Source organism: Parasteatoda tepidariorum, chromosome 7, assembly GCF_982258835.1.
Source record: "Parasteatoda tepidariorum strain Cologne lab strain chromosome 7, Ptep-v5.0, whole genome shotgun sequence".
In the NCBI taxonomy this organism is placed as follows: Eukaryota; Metazoa; Arthropoda; class Arachnida; order Araneae; family Theridiidae; genus Parasteatoda; species Parasteatoda tepidariorum.
The window spans coordinates 107,458,846-107,475,493 of NC_141761.1; the positions used below are offsets into that span (position 1 = coordinate 107,458,846).

The 16,648-nt window shown below is 28.3% G+C and overlaps 1 protein-coding gene across 2 annotated transcripts in view; it reads left to right on the top strand.

Annotated features, from left to right (window-relative positions):
* Positions 1 to 12,888, top strand: part of LOC107455184 (BTB/POZ domain-containing protein KCTD3) — a 51,145-nt gene extending 38,257 nt beyond the window's left edge. For both annotated transcript variants that reach the window (XM_043039774.3, XM_071183015.2), the window contains exons 12-18: positions 960 to 1,076; positions 3,544 to 3,714; positions 4,243 to 4,398; positions 5,028 to 5,124; positions 7,842 to 7,974; positions 9,738 to 9,786; positions 11,144 to 12,888. In XM_043039774.3, the coding sequence (XP_042895708.2) occupies positions 960 to 1,076; positions 3,544 to 3,714; positions 4,243 to 4,398; positions 5,028 to 5,124; positions 7,842 to 7,974; positions 9,738 to 9,786; positions 11,144 to 11,364 (944 nt within the window). In that variant the 3' untranslated portion in view covers positions 11,365 to 12,888. The remainder of the gene's footprint in view (positions 1 to 959; positions 1,077 to 3,543; positions 3,715 to 4,242; positions 4,399 to 5,027; positions 5,125 to 7,841; positions 7,975 to 9,737; positions 9,787 to 11,143) is intronic.
* The last annotated feature ends 3,760 nt before the right edge of the window (positions 12,889 to 16,648 follow it).

The window sequence follows — 16,648 nt, forward strand, 5'->3', positions numbered from 1 at the left end:
AATAAGTTAAAAAAAATTTTTATAAATTAATCTCTATCTCGAAAATATTTTAATGTAACATTAATAGAAAAAATATGTCCTTATTAAAGGTTATTAATGGATAATTTTGATGTTTTGAAATAAAAGTTAACAAATTAATAATAATTTTTAAAAACTACCTAAACTAAAGGCATTTTCCTACTTCTCGATTTTTATTATTATTATTCATTTATTTATTTATTATTATTTTTTTTAGCTTTTAAAACTGGATCCAGAATGAATGAAAATTCGCCCTGAATTTTCTAATCTCGTGTGTTTTTGCATTACTTCACTAACAACATACTTTTATGAAGACAGTCTTACTTCAGAATATTTTTTAAATAATATGTAATATAGTTACAAAATGTTCTTGATATCTCAAACTTCAATTTCTTGAAAACTTTGTTGTGTCAGCAAAATATTTTCCCTTGGCATTATATATCCACCTAAGGGTAATTTGATTTCCTATGTCGAAGGGCTTCTTCTAGCAAATTTCTAGAAAATTTGACATAACAAGGTTTTACCTTGTTATGTCAAATTTTTTTCGAAACAGAAAATGAAATTTTTTCAAAAAATTGCAATGTATTTTTTTTCTATTTAAAGCATAATTATTTTTGACTTTTAAAAATAAAACTATAATTTTTGTATTTAGACTTCTTCAACTATCATTACATACATATTTGTCAGTAGTTATTCTTATGTTTCATTACTCTACTTTTTAGAAAATATATTTCTACTTCTTAGAACATATTTAGTTCTGAACTTGTCATCTCAAAAATTTTTTAGCTTCTTTTCCACTTTGAGATATCGAAAGTATACTGTAATTGTGTTGTTTTTAAACTAGTATTATCAAAGTATTTTGTTAAGCAAGATTTTTTCTTTGATTTTCAACGTTATGCTATAATAGTTAAATTTTGTGGTTATGATTTAATTTATTTCAGATATGCAAAAATTTCCCTTAAGGATGAAAGATAATGATCTTTTAGTGACTGAACTGTATCACGATCCATCCAATGATATCATCACTGCAATAAGTGTTTATTTGACACCTAAGACTAGTAAGATATTTTCACTCATTTTATCATACAGCTCTCTAGACGAAAAATGTTTGTGTTTCTTTCTTGTTTGATGAATGAAAAAATGTTCTGCCCATTTTACTGTTAATTGAACTTTTCATACTTATTTTTAAGTTTTCAACATCCGTCCTTTTTTAAATTTAGTGCACACAGTATCATATAATACTATCGTTTAAGTCCTTTGTTCAGTCTGTATTTCACTATGGCTTTGCAAATGTAAATATTTTTATGCAATTTTTATTTTTCAGATCAAATAGAATATATTTTATTAATATTTAGGTGCTCTTATTTAACTTATTTCAACTATATAATTAAATAGATTCGCTTAACTTTCCACCTATATTTTTTTAACGAATAACTCATGTGTAATATATATAAATTATAAAAAATTTTTTTTGATCAAATAAAACATATTTTACTAACATTTAGCTGTTTTTATTAACTTATTTCAGCTACATATTTCAATAGATTTGTTTAACTTTGTACCAACATTTACTCCTTTTTTTTTTATTAAAGTAATTCAGATGTAATATAAATTATATTTTATTTTTCAGATCAAATAAAACATATTTTATTAATATTTAGCTGCTCTTATTAACTTCTTTCAACTACATAATTCTATAGATTTGCTTAACTTTCTAGCAAAAAAAATTTTTTTTAAGTAAATCAGATGTAATATAAATTATTTTATACATTCCATCAAATGCTCAGGTTTTAACACCCAAATTAAGTTATTCTTATCTAAAATTTTCACGTTATGTAAACTCCTAATAGAGTTTTTCTGTTGTTAAGATTGTAGAAACAATTGTTGTTGTAAATAATAGAAAAACCTAATATTTCTTTACAAGTTAGTAGTTATAAAATTTCACTCTTTTTATTTATTTATTTATTATTTTTATTTGTGAAATTGAATTGACTGATTTGTTTCCAAAATATTTAATTCCTTACTAATTTTTGCATTAGTTTAAAACATTTTGTGAAGAAAAAAAAAACTGCAAAATATTAGTTTGTGGAAAGTGTAACTATGATTAAATTGGATCATGTTAAAATTTGCAAGAAAATTCAGAATACTTATCTTTAGAAATGCAGAAAGGGCTCTCTCTAGATTCAAAGAAATTCTGGAATGTTTAGGGAAATTTACTCTCAACTCTGGAAATTTTTGAAACAGCCGCAATAAGCATTCTATTGAGTATGATATCACCATACTTGCGCACAATTTATTGCAAGAGTTTTATAAATGTTTCAAAACTTATCCAGTGGAACTTTCAGTTATTTCTTTTGTCATCAGTTCCTTTTAAATCAATAGTTTAGTTTTTTAATAATTTTACTTTAATCTTTTAATTATTTTTTAATGTTTTAAATCATTAGTATAATGATTTTTTTTTTTACCCAATTGTTATCTTATCTGTAACAAAATTAACAATGAAAATGTTTTAAAAGGAATTATAAAAAAGATATATATTCTTGTTTTATATGAAAAATTTGTGTATGAATTAATGAACAATTTTTGCCTAAAAATTGATAAATATTGATTAAAAAAAATTTTTCAGTATTTAAGTAAAAAATTTTAATACTTTGAAATGTGTATGCAAATTTTTAAATGAGAATTAAAACTATTTAGATTTAAGTCATGAAAATTTGGGAAAAAATTGTTTTTTTATTTTGCAAACCTACAGGAATGTAATTTTGTTTACAAAATGGCCACCTGGAATTGGAAATTTTTTCTTCACTTTTGTTTATTTTGTATATTGTAACTTCAAATTATTTTAATCATTTGACTTTCACAAAAGAATAAAATTGTTATTTAGTTTGAAACTACCTAACAAAAACACATGCAGGGCCATATGCAATCTCTATATTAGACTCACTGTAAGGCTTTGCTGCATCTTATCTTTTGTTTCGAGCTCAATTCGTCCCCTGACTAAATTTTCTTCTTTATGCGCTGTACACTAGCTCCAATCTTTGTGATATTTCACGGTTTGAAAATATTTTGGCATTCACGAGGACTTTTACTTCAGCTTTTTTTTTACACGGTGGAAGATCGTCATCTTTACCCACGTTGAAAATGTTCCAATTGATTATTTATAGTCTGCACACAAAATAAAGAAATTACTGTGTAGTATGAAACTGCTAAACAAATAACCAAAGCGCATAAAGCCGCAGAAACGCGTCTGCAACTGACGCTTGCGAGAATGCGACTGAAAGCCTTTTGCACTTGATTGCGTTCGTATATCAGTTGGTTAGCATTGTAATGCAATAAATGCAAGTAATGCAAGTTTAAATATAAAAGTATGGCATATAAACTCTTGCAAAACATTTAATTATTAAAAAACTACAGTGCAGTTGATTATTTATACAGTCTAATAATTTGACTAAGCAATATCTTATTTGGATTGAAATTGAACTTAAAAATAAATATAGCTCACAAAATATTTACCTTTTGTTTTAGGTCTTTGTGGTAACTGGATTGAAATAGCATATGGCACCAGTTCAGGAACAGTTCGTGTTATTGTTCAGCATCCAGAAACTGTTGGTCATGGACCGCAACTGTTTCAAACTTTTACAGTTCACAGAAGTCCTGTCACTAAAGTTGTACTCTCTGAAAAATTTCTTATATCAGGTTTGTACTAATTATGCAAAATATTTTTGTGATTTTTATTAAAGAAAAAAATGGAAGTTTCTACTGCTGTGTTCAATAATTTTCACTGACCCTCTAGAATTAATTTTGAAAATGTAATATTTTTGCACAATATGTAAAAATGTATTGATTTATCAGGAGTTAAATTTTTGAACCTTTTGATGGATTTAAGTCTTTTAAAAAAAATTAAGATGGCATGAGATAGAGATTGATAACAATCGAAAACATTAAATGATAATAAAAAAGACCATAACTCAAGACTTCAATTAATTATTACTAAATAAATTTTATTTATTTTTCAATTATGTGCTATCTATTTATAAAATTTAAAAACGGTATATAAAATAGGTTCGAAATTAATTGTAACATTATTCAAACTAGAATGTTATCATAAACTATTTAAAAATTGTTTTAATATTTGATATTTCTCTTTGAAAAAGAGTTTTTTTTCTTACTTTGACTTGTTAAAAAATAACTTTTTACTGATAATTTTCTTATTTTGTGTATTAGTATGTTCTGAATATAATCATGCAAGGACATGGAGTGTGACGAGATTCCGTGGTATGATATCAACTCAGCCTGGATCTACGCCTTTGGCTTCCTTTAAAGTTATATCATTGGAAGATTTGGAGCCCAATTTTTCTTACAGCACTGCTAACGACAGTGGTGAGTGTGTCTCTATAATACTATCATAGCTGCCAATTCTACTGGATTTTGCCAGTTTCTCCTGGTTTACTGGTTTAATTAAAATTCTCTTGGATTTTGTATATTTTAGAAAATTCCCTAAAATTGATTGTTTCCTAAAAAAAATTCTTATTGAAATAGAATTTTTGTACGGATTATTGCTTGCTTGCTTGAATATTTAAATAAGTAATTGTAATATATAATGAAGCAAACCTTGTTTATAGAAATTAGTTCAAAACTTTTTTTGTTCTAAAATGTTAAGTTTATTTTTATTCTGAACTCTTTTTTTTAAAAAATTAATTACTATCTTTGATGAATTAAATGTCTATTAATAGTCAAAATTATGAGTATACATGATACGTAACATTTCAAGTATGTTTAATGTCAATCATAACTGGAAAATCTTGCAATTTTTTTATTTTGATGACTATAAAAAACCCTAAAATTCCCTATGTGTAAAATATTTAGTACATTATGCAATAATTATCATGAAATTTATGTTTCGTAAAATCTCCTGGGTTTTTTCCTATCCATGTTGGCAGCTACAAACTATTGTAATTTAAATTTCGATAAAAGATTTTATTTCTGATTAAGTACAATTAATTTTACAGGTCCTTACGGAGAGCAAGATGATGAACAAGTCTTCATTCAAAAAGTTGTTCCAGAAACTGATCAACTTTATGTTCGCTATGCTTCCACTGGAAAACGGTATGAACCGCCATCATTAATATCAGGGTCAGCTCAACCCTCTTTGACACCACAAGCAAAGAAAAACTCAGAAAACAAAAAAAGATTTGCATTAATATATTTGCTTGCCTAAATAGGGTTGCCAATCCACAGGGGGAATAGAGAAAACCTGGAAAACATGGGGAATTTAAATACAGTAGAGAACCATTTATCCGGTATCCAGAAAACCGGGGGAAATTTTGCTCAGTTTTCCAGCCATTTTAAACTAGAACGATTATGAAAAAGAAGCGGAAATTGGACTCGTCCTTGAAGTTGAGTAAAAGGAAATGTAAGGAAGGGGAGAATTCTCCCCCCCCCCCCCACGTTTAAACAGAGAAACGTCATTTCCTCTGTGACTTTGAAGATCGAGAGGAGGCACAAAAGGGAGGAATGTTTTATTTTCTCCTTTAGGCCGTCAATCAAACTCAAGGATGTGGCATGCTGATTTCGTTTTCTGTTTGATTTACGAGGGGGGTGAGGAAATGCATTGCATGCACATCAGTGAACAGAAGATGAAAGAGAAAAATATATTTATCTATTTGACATCGATTAATAAAAATAAAAACTTTTTCTTTTGAATAAATTCTGATTCTTTGGAAGTGTGGGATCATTTGCAACTTTTTCTTGATGTGGAATCACATCTGCTGTAATTAAAAATCGTGTTTTTATCAACAAAAAAATAAATAAATAAAAGGAGAATTGTTTATTAATTTAAACATAGTATTATTTTATGAAGCAGATTACAGTTTTGTTTTTCTGATTCCACTATGTTTGATTTTTTTTTTTTTTTTCACGATAAATTTCGCACTCAATAAATTCTTTTTATTCATAAATTTTATCATTAGTTTTTTTTTTTAAATTCCTTTGATCTTGCCTTGCTTTTTTAACTATCGTTTTGGTTCAATAATTTTCAAATGTTTTTATTTAGATTAATAGACTTAGAGGTTGGGCAGCTCTCCAAACCCAAACCAGGAAACACCTAAACATTATGGGAATAGAATCCAATTCTCTATGTCGAGGATGTCATCTAGAAGAAGAGACATCACGACACATACTTTGTGATTTAGATTAATAAGTTTTCCTTTTATTTTTTGTCCCCCCCCCGCCCCTGTATGATTATGTATGAAATATATTGCGTTATTTAATCATTGGTTTTGTTTATATTAGTTAATTTAAGAATTGTAATTATTTTAAAAAAATAAATATGAGAATTTTGTATTTTTTAAACTTGTTTTTCTTATCTAAACTTGCAATTTTTTTTAATTCTTTTAAATGTTATTTTTCTGCCATTTTTTTTTCTTTTTAAATTTAGGAGTGGTTTTCTTTTTTTCTCTTACTTTATGCGTTACACATTTTCCTTGTAATTCGGGTTCGATAAAACATCGATTAACGACACTTTTTGGTCGATTCAGAAAACCGGGAAATTCAGACATCGGGGATAGCGATGGTCCCGAGCATCCCAGATAATTGGTTCTCTACTGTATCACCTAAAATAACAGGGAAAAAGCAGGGAATAGTGATTTTTTTTTGTGCTCGAAGAATTCCACTGGATTATGATCATTACAATATATTTTTAAATAAGTCATAAACTTAAAATTTTCATCCTTTTTCTCAGGTGTCTCATGACAATTTCCTAGGTCCACTTTGGTCACACTGGTAGTTAAAATTGAAGATTAAAACTCCGAAAAAATTCCTGAAGTAAATTTTATTTAAAGCAATGGAAAAAATGTTTTTGCGAATTATATTTATCTTTCTTAAAAATTAAAAATAAAAGAATTTTTTTAAAAAAAATTTCTAGAAAAACTGAAAATCTTTTATCAGCATAAAGCAGGATTTTTAAGATTTCCAACAAGTGGATTTTCTTCACACATGTGAAGGTGTCAAATTGATCATTAAAAATGAAATATTCCACTCAATATAAAGGAGATTTAAAGATCTTTGGCTACTGCACTTAAATTTTTGCCTCTTTATAAAACCTGTTTGTGTCTTAGTATTACTCTGCCAACTATTACAGATGATTTAACCTTACTCAAGTCCACTCATGTTATATCTATATGAATAAACACATTTCTTTACTTACTCTTTGCCGTAGTACGCCGTGGTTTCGGAAGTAACCAAGCTTGTATAAAAAGCCAGTTTTAAAATCAGAAGATTCTAGCACTACCACCTCCCTTGAAAATAACTTCACCTTAAAACAGCTTCATTAAATAAAAGAGCGAAGATCAAAAAGTTGCAGTCCTTCTGCATGTTTAATGGCAAAGCAATAACAATACATTTATATTCCATAAAGTTGAGTTGTGCACAACAAAAAAAATTATAATTTCTACGGAAACAACTTAACATTTTTAATGATCACTATCAATTTTAGCTATCAGTGATCTAACTATCAATAATGTGTATCTTTAAATCTTCAAGTCTATTGAAACCCAATATAAAATACTAATCAATGGATCTATTACATGATTTAAAATTACAGAAATAGAGTCTAAAGTGATGGCATATTTTTTAGTTTGATCTGTGTTTCGTCATCATAATTTTGAATGTTACAAATTTTCTTTTTTAATCTAATTTCACTTTAGTAAAATCACTGGAGAATGGAAATAAGAAATTTCATTCTTAACAGTTTTATTTCTTTTTGTGTTTGTTCATCTTTGCTACAAATACTTAAGTTTTAAATGCTTAATTGATTTAATTTTTAGGATCTGCATCATAAAATCAGTTGATAATTCATCTATAACAGCATTTTGTGTTCACGAGTGTGAGGGTTCAAATAGAATGGGTTCAAGGCCTAGACGTTACATATTTACTGGTCACAGCAATGGAGCTATACAGGTATATAAAATTTGTCAACCTAAGAATAGCCAGTGCTGTAGCTGGTGTGGAACTTAGTTCCCCGAAATGTTGGTTTGTTGTAGTAAAAAGAAAAAAAAAAAATATTTGAAAATCATTTCAAATCAATTTTCTTTCCTTTTCATTCTTTTTCTTATTTATATTTCGTTTATTCAGAGAAAGTTAGTTTTTGTGTCTGCTTTTGTAACATAAAATATAGTCTGTACTAATTAATTAGCATATTTGATTTGTGGTCATTCCCGCGAGCCATTAAGATTAAGTCCTAGAATGTGAAGCTACAATCATTAGACATGGTGCATATCGTTTTTAAAAAGTGCTTAAAGGTGCTTATTTTTGATTTTCGTTTTTTAAAGGCCCTTAAAGATGCTTTTTCATTGCAAGTTTTTAAAAAGTGCTTAATTTTCCTTTTTCGAAAATGAGATTTTTTTTCTTTAACCATGTCGATTTTCGCCACGTATTATGCAAAAGTGTGTTTTTTATATTGTTCTATTCAAAATTATTCACAAATTATTCAACCGCAATCTATTTCGGCGTACCATCGGACCATAGCGTATAAAAACGCCAATCACTTTACATGTTTGATGAAATACTTGCAAGTCCGCTTGTGCATCTACTGAACTGAGTTCTGTGAGATTATTGCACTCGCATGTGCAACTCTGCTGCATTTTACAAGATACTATTCTCAAATTCAGGCTTCATTTTCCACCCTCTGAACCGAAAAACCTCTCGATCTTTTTATAATGGCTAATGTATTAAAATAAAAAGTTCTTTGTCAGAAACTAATTATTTTATCACGGTCATGTAAAGTTTTTGAAAATTATTTTGCATTTTGTTAATGCATAGAGAGTGCTTAAAAAGTACTTGAAAGGTGATTATTTTTTGTTGAATGATTTGGCTGCGCACCCTGTTATTAAATAGTTGGCTGCATTATTATCAAAAATTCTAGATGTAAGTTGTTAGATTAAAGTTTAAAAGTCATGGTGAGTTAAATCATATTGTGTGTTTAAAAGGATTAGAACTGGGTGTCCCTTCCTTCATCATCCATATTTCATTTACACTTTAATTATGTATTTCAACGATACTTGAAAATCACATTCTAAACCAAGAATTCATAGAATTTCTATATCAACACAATTATAAATTGAAGTGTTCATAGTCACAACAATTTAAATTTCTTTATTCTATCAAAAGTTTGTGAAATATAAATACCAAAAAAATTTGAGAATGATTAAATAGCATACACACATTTCACTCCTGTGTTAATTATGAAGCATCATTAAATACTTTAGAGCATAAAAGAAAAATCCTCATTGTTCCATAAGTAAATGCAAAAAAAAATTTCACTATATGTGTAGTTGAAAAATATTAAATAATCCTCATTATTTGATGAATAAATTAAAAAAAGTTTCACTACATGCATGTTTGAAAAATGCTAATCCTTATGACATGACAAGTAAGAAAAGCTCCATTATGAATGTGTTTGATGATTGGATTTTTTGAAAAATATTAAACTGATGTATGTATGGGTTAAAGCAATCATAGACCATCTTTGCTTTTCTAATTTTCTTTATTTTTAAAAAAAAAAAAAAACACCTTGTTAATTTTTGGCCATTACTTTAGGGAGACACGTTTAATTATTTTATCCATAAAGTTGTAAGATCATTTAAATTTTCATTAATATAAATTTTTTATTGTTTTTTTTATTTTGCTGTAATTTTTGAGTACATATTTTTTCAACTTTACAGATGTGGGACCTTACTACTGCTTTGGATCTTGCATCTAAAGGCGACCAAAGTAAGTTTTTTTTCTTCTTCCATTTAATGTTAAAAGTAAAGTAGAATTTTGTGAAAATCTTTGGCTATATTTCGGGTTATTAATTTTTTATTTATCAAAAAAGTGGAATCAGAAATGTATCACTTGGTAAAAAGAGAACATAAAAACATGTTTACCCATAAATAAATATGTATTTTTGCGAATGAATTTAAAAATTTGTTTCCTTTATGCATGAATAAAACACGTTTTAAGAATTCCTCTTTTATGTAAGGAAAAATATTTGACTTTATTTCGTCCCTCTGAGTTTCTAATTGAAGAAATTTATAATACCTAGCACTCGTTTAAACTATTCATATCCTCTGCATCTTAATATGCCGCTAAAAAAATGTTTTCTAATTAATAAATTTTTTTCACTTTTACAACTTTTAATTTAGATAAAATAAAAATCATTCCACGAGAAATCTTAAAGCCTTTAACTATTTTAAAATTGAATTTCTATCAATACACTTTTGAATTATAACTTCATTTTCGATAAAAAATTAATATTTTTATGAAATTTCTTGACTGGTTAATCCAAACTTTATTATTGTTATTATTAATTGTTATTATTTTTAAATATATTTTTCATTTCTAATTTTTAAAAAAAAAAATTTGCTTGGTTTCAGACTAGAATTAACCGATTCAAATGCGTAACAGGTCAAATAAAACATAAAGTGAATAATTTTTTTAAAAACAAATTTAATGTTAGAATTATGAATGGTTGACCATGTAAAACTAAGCGTTTGGAGGTTAAAATTCGTCAGAAGACTTCCAGGTTACTACTTCCAATTGACTTTTACCTCTAAGCTGCAAAAAAATGCACCATCTACTACTATTATTATACTGGTAGTGTTTTCTATATAGCACATTCTCTCAATCTAATTTTCAACAAAATAAACAACAAATACATTCGGAAGACTCCGCAAGCTACCTAAAAAATAACAAACAGCGCTAATTTACGCAAATATAGCCAAATAAGGGATAACACTAAAAACAGGGCTAGCTTTGCACTTTATTTATGCTGTGATATTAATTTTGTTAAATTTGTTTTAGGCTCGCGTCATGTTAGAATTTATAAATTACAGGAAACTCTTATGAATAGTAAAATTAAAGCATACATTTAAGCATAAATCACAATAATAAAACCTAACTTTCCGAAATATTAAGCCTGTTTAAGTCTGAATTTCTTCCGATTTTAGGAAGCTTGTTATTTTTTATTCAGTCAACTATCCGTACTTTTAACAATTTTGGAATTACTTCAAAGTTATAAAAAATCTTATAACATGCTTTCTTGAAATATTTTGTTTCTTCAACTAATTTGGAATCTTTTTTTTTTTAGGTTGTAATTTTACTGGTGGACCTTCCTCTCATGAAATGATTCGTCTTTTGGATCAGTGTGATCTCACTAATTCCCACTGCTCAACGCCATGTGTCAGCCCTTCTATTGCGACTCTTGAAGCAAATTCCAAACTGAAAGCTTCTAACGTAGCTTTTTTGAATCATCAAATTAAACTTTTTCCAGAATCCACTCAATCAGATGATAGAGTATTAAATACATGAAAATTAATCTTTTTTAAATAAAAACCAAGCTATAAATTATTTTTATAAACATTGTATTATTTGCTGCCGGCTGTTATTGAATGAAAAGGTAAAAAAGGCATTTGAGAATGTAAAAAAAGTGTGTTAACATGTCGAGTGATATTTTGCGAAACTCAAATTGCAAATCATAGCTGCCAACTTTTTGTGATTCTTGAGGTTTTTGAAATAGTAATAATTTTTTTTTTTTAGTTTTTGAGGATTATGTCTAACTTTTGCCAGCATTATCATTGGCTCTCATATATGTATAATTTGAATATTATATTTATTAGGGTGGTTAAAAGCATTTTAAATCACATTTGAACAAAGGATGAAATAAAAAAAATCATATACTTTGCTACCAATAGAAAAAATCTCTCTCAAAAATCAACACCTTTGCATTATAATTCATAGCGGAAGTTATGTTGAATGATATCTTGAAACATTCAAATTGCTGATCATGTTATAATTCATAATGGAAGTACAAGTTTAGTGGTTTTATTAAACACTAAATTAAACATATAGTAATTGGCAGTAAATATAGAACATTGATTAAAAGAGCAAATTGTTTAAAATAAAGAGCGGCAGTTTTCAATGAAAAAAAAAAAGAGCGGCTTCGTGATTCTATTCTTTTCCAACTTATTTTATCAAATTTACTGAACTGAGAGTTTCTAGTAATTTTAAAGGAATCAGGAAAATTCTCAATTTCTGTAAAAACTAAAATACTTGGCAACTGAACTTTTTTGTATAATTTTTTTTAAAATCTAAATAAATTTTTGAATTGTAAATCTTTAATTTATATTAAATTTTTTTTTTAATGAAAGTGTAAATAAAAATTAATGTTTAAGCATGTTTTTTTTTTTTTTAATTGTGTGGTTGATTTTATATCACTAAATATTTTGATTGCTTGTAAATTTAAGAATACACAGTAAGACCTGTTTATCTTTGGTCAAGTACAAAATTGACAAAAAAAAAAAAAAAAAAAAAAAAAAAAAAAAAAAAAAAAAAAAAACGATTTCACTTTTCGTAAGTTGACTGCATCTCTAAAGAGATCATTAAATTGTTTCCCCACCCACTGGTTGCCAAATTACAGAAGTTTCATTCGAGCATTGCGAAAAAAAATTATGAGCATAAAAGTCGAGGATTCAGAACTTTGCCAGACACTCCCTAAAATCTCACTGTTCTTCGACTGAACTCATCAAGAGGCCTCGTTTTGATATTGTACTAGTTACAGTATCCCTTTGTAGAATGTTTTATACTGTGATGAAGTTTTTTTATATAATTTATATCTTTGATATTTTGTTTTATTTATTCTTTTTCTTAAGTTACTCAAACGCATTTTTCCCATTGCCTTGCAATTTTTTTTTTCCTCGAACAGGAAAAGATATTTTGTAAAAGTGGTTGATCTGTGTTAACTTCTCAATAAGTGTGTGTTAAGAGATTTATTATGTTTTATGTTTGTCCATATTAATTATTCAATAATTTTAATAAAGTATACATAAAACCTTTTGCATGTTTGTTTCATTATCATATTCCAGGCACATTTGAATTAGTGAAACACTTTAATTAAAAATATTTTAGAATAATTTAAAAAATTTTTAAGTTTTTATTATTAAGTAACAAACTATGTTGAGAGCTTAAACAATATAATTGTTGAAAAAATTATTCCAATTAAGAATTCAATAAGTTATAACATTTTGTTAGCAGTTGATAAAACACATATGTCACCTTTTACAGTCTTTATCAGTATTTTAAAGAGTGTGGGAACACTGTTTAGCTACATAGGGATGTGGTTTGGACTAAGTCTTGTTTCCATCTGCTATTTTGTTGTATCTATTTGCCTTTTAATTTATCATCCCATAATCGAAATGATAAAAAAGTAAATAAAATAAACATCTTATTTTTATAAAAGTGTTCATTGTTTAGTTTTTTTTTAGCCAAATATTTACAACTTGGAAAAAAAAAAAGTACTATACATTTCACGTTAAGAGAAAAGTTTAATATCTGCTTCAGATATTAACACAACACATTTTTAATAAAATAACATTTATTGTTAGTGTGTAAGTAAATCTAGATTTCAGTTTATGTTTCTTGTTGAGTGTAACAAAGACAAATTGTCTGATTTAGAGCTATGATACGAAAAATTAAAAGAAGGAATCTAAGCATTTTTAAAGATTTTATCTGCTGTAGAACGAATGCCTTTTCAAAGGCATACCTTTTCTTCCTGCAGCATAATAAGTTACTTATTGAAACTGAGTTAAGTCAACTCTAATAGAATGAATCACCAATATAGTTTTAAAAAATTGGCTAAAAACTAAATTTAAAGATAACAAATTTACTGTACCAAATTGCATTGTTAATAAATAAATCTAGAATTGAAATCAAATATGTCATTAAATTGAAACAAAATAAGCATAACTAAAACTAATTCCTGCCAAAACAGTGATAACCTGTCGTCATCAACCATCTGATTTAAATTTTCAATCATATTAAAATCTACCTCATGTAGGACACTGAGAGCATAAAATTATGAGAGAAAAAAACAATTACTATAGCAAAAATTTAATAAATAGTTGCCTAAATGAGAAATTTTTTTTTTAATATTATAATTAAGATTTTATTAAATGACTTAATTGTCATAATACCATTATACATTTAGTCAAGTTGGTTGCAAATGTGATAATTTTTATGTAAAAAAATATATACTTTTTCATTAAAAAAGCATACTTTGTCTAAACAATTTCCCATTTCATCAATAATGGATTTAGCAAATATTGTGAAAAGTGATAACTCAAATTCGAAATTTGTGCATCATAATATTATATTAAAAATTGGGTTATTTAAAATCATGCAGAATTTCATAGCAATAACCGTTGAAAAGGCGATCAAGAAACAAAATAGACTTGCTGTTGCTCATTTACGTCGCACTAGAGCTGCACAATGGGCTATTGGCGACGGTCTGGGAAACATCCCTGAGGATGATCCGAAGACATGCCATCACAATTTTGATCCTCTGCAGAGGGGATGGCACCCCCGCTTCGGTAGCCCGACGACCTGCCCGCGAAGTCGAGCACTTTACTGTAGCACAGTTTAACGAGGGCCAATACCGCACAACCTCGGTCCCTACGCAGACTGATCCAAGTAGTCACCCACCCACACACTGACCGCAGCCAGTGATGCTTGACTTCGGTGATCTGATGGGAACCGTGTCTTAACGATCAGTCCACTGCGGGACAAAATAGACTTGTAGTGGGATATGTGCAAATTGAGAACATTAAAAAATGATGACTCAAATCTGCAATTGAAAATTTTCAACATCTTTTATTTTTTAAGAAAAGAATTTAATTGTGTACAGAAACTCCCGTGAGCCACAGGTTGTCATCTCAATTCATGCTCAAAAAACATCGCTAGGAGTACAGAAAAGTCTCCCAATTGTCTCATTTACCTTAAAATAGTTGCTTTTTAATACTTTTCAGGCAAAAAAAGTTGACATAGTCGCCTGTGGTAAACCTGTTTCTTTTACAGTTAAGTGAACAACCAAAATTCTTTATATAATCATAGCTGCCAACATGGATCAAATAAAATCCAGTAGATTTTACGAAATACTATAAATTAGATAACAACTGTAGCATAATATACCAATTATTCTACCTAAAGGGAGTTATATAAATCTTTAAAGTCATTAACTTTATTGCACTAAAACTAAACTCAGGGGCGCGACAGCCAAGGCCTATTGTGCCCATCTCAGATTTCTTGACCTTGGGCTCTGCAGGAGCAGATGTTCCGGTCAGCCGAACGCGGAACCCCCAGTGTTTAGTTCCCAAGCATGCTTGGTACTCATTTATCGACCCACTGAAGGGGTGAAAGGCTGAGTCACCTTGCCCGGCCCGAGGGTTGAACCCAGGACCTGTGGCACGGGAGGGCGAAGCGCTACCACTCAACCGTCACTTTATTACACTAATAAACTATGAATAGCTTGCAATACTTTCCATTTATGATTACTCATAATTTTGAATAGTAACAATCATTTAATTCATGAAAGATTTAATTAATTAGAGAAGAAAGTTCTAAATAAAAATAAGATAACAACTTTAGAACCAGAAAAGAAAAAGCTTTAAACAGATTACAATTCATTATGTTTTAATAATACTTATTTTAACATTCAAACAAGCAATAAAATGTGTGAAAATTTATTTGAATAGGGACTTTTTTTTAGGAAATTTACTCAATTTCAGAAAATTCTCAAAAATACACAAAAGTTTATGAAATATGAGATTCTAAGACAATAAGAGAAAAAAAAAATTGCATACTCGAATTCCGAGATGCTAGTAGAACTTGATAGTTGAGTTTTTTGAAAGAAAATGCATTTCAGAAATCGGGTAGGTACTTTATTAACGTCACACCAGAGCTGCACTATGGGCAATCTGGGAAACAGTCTTGAGGATGATCCGAAGAGGATTTTTTCTCTCCGTTTCTAACTGTGTATAATATCGTTATAAAATGGTGAAATTGTTGCTCATATACTGTATTTATATATGACAGCATAGCATGACAGATATGAAGTATAGCAGACTATTGCACCATAATAAAGGAAATAATTATGAACAAATTAGGCAGGCCACAATGAGGCATAATATATTAGTATGTATTTCTAAATGCTTAAAATAGTGTTTAGAAGCTGGAAATTGTTGCTCCATTAACTGTAGAGATAATAATTGGCCCATAAATCCTCTTAATATTAACCTGTAATATTTGAAATCTGTCAGATATTATAACAGACTATACTGGCATACCAAAGTAAATAATGATAAATGAATTAGGGAACCTACACTGTGGAATATTATAAGTATGTATTCATCTATTTCTACAGTGTTTTCATCAGAGAAAAAAAATGGGTGAGAATTTCTCACCCTTTCTCAAAAACAGGGTAAGATTTCAAAAAGTTAAGTGAGATTTCTAAACCCAAGTAGCACAATTCACAAAAACGATATCGTAATAACTTAGCTTTGAACATTGTACAATATCGTAACGAAATATTGTACTATATAAAAATGGACCCCTTTTATGACGTATATTCAATATTGCAAAACAATATTGTTCGATATTGTAAAAACGTTGGGGAACGTCGATCGACATCTCTCTGCATTTACAAACGTTGTACTATGCCGCTCGACATCGTCAACACGATATTCAAAAAACGAATGCTGCGGAATGCCGACTATCGCCAAAATTACGTTATTTGAGAAAATAAAAATTAGTTTTTGAAAAT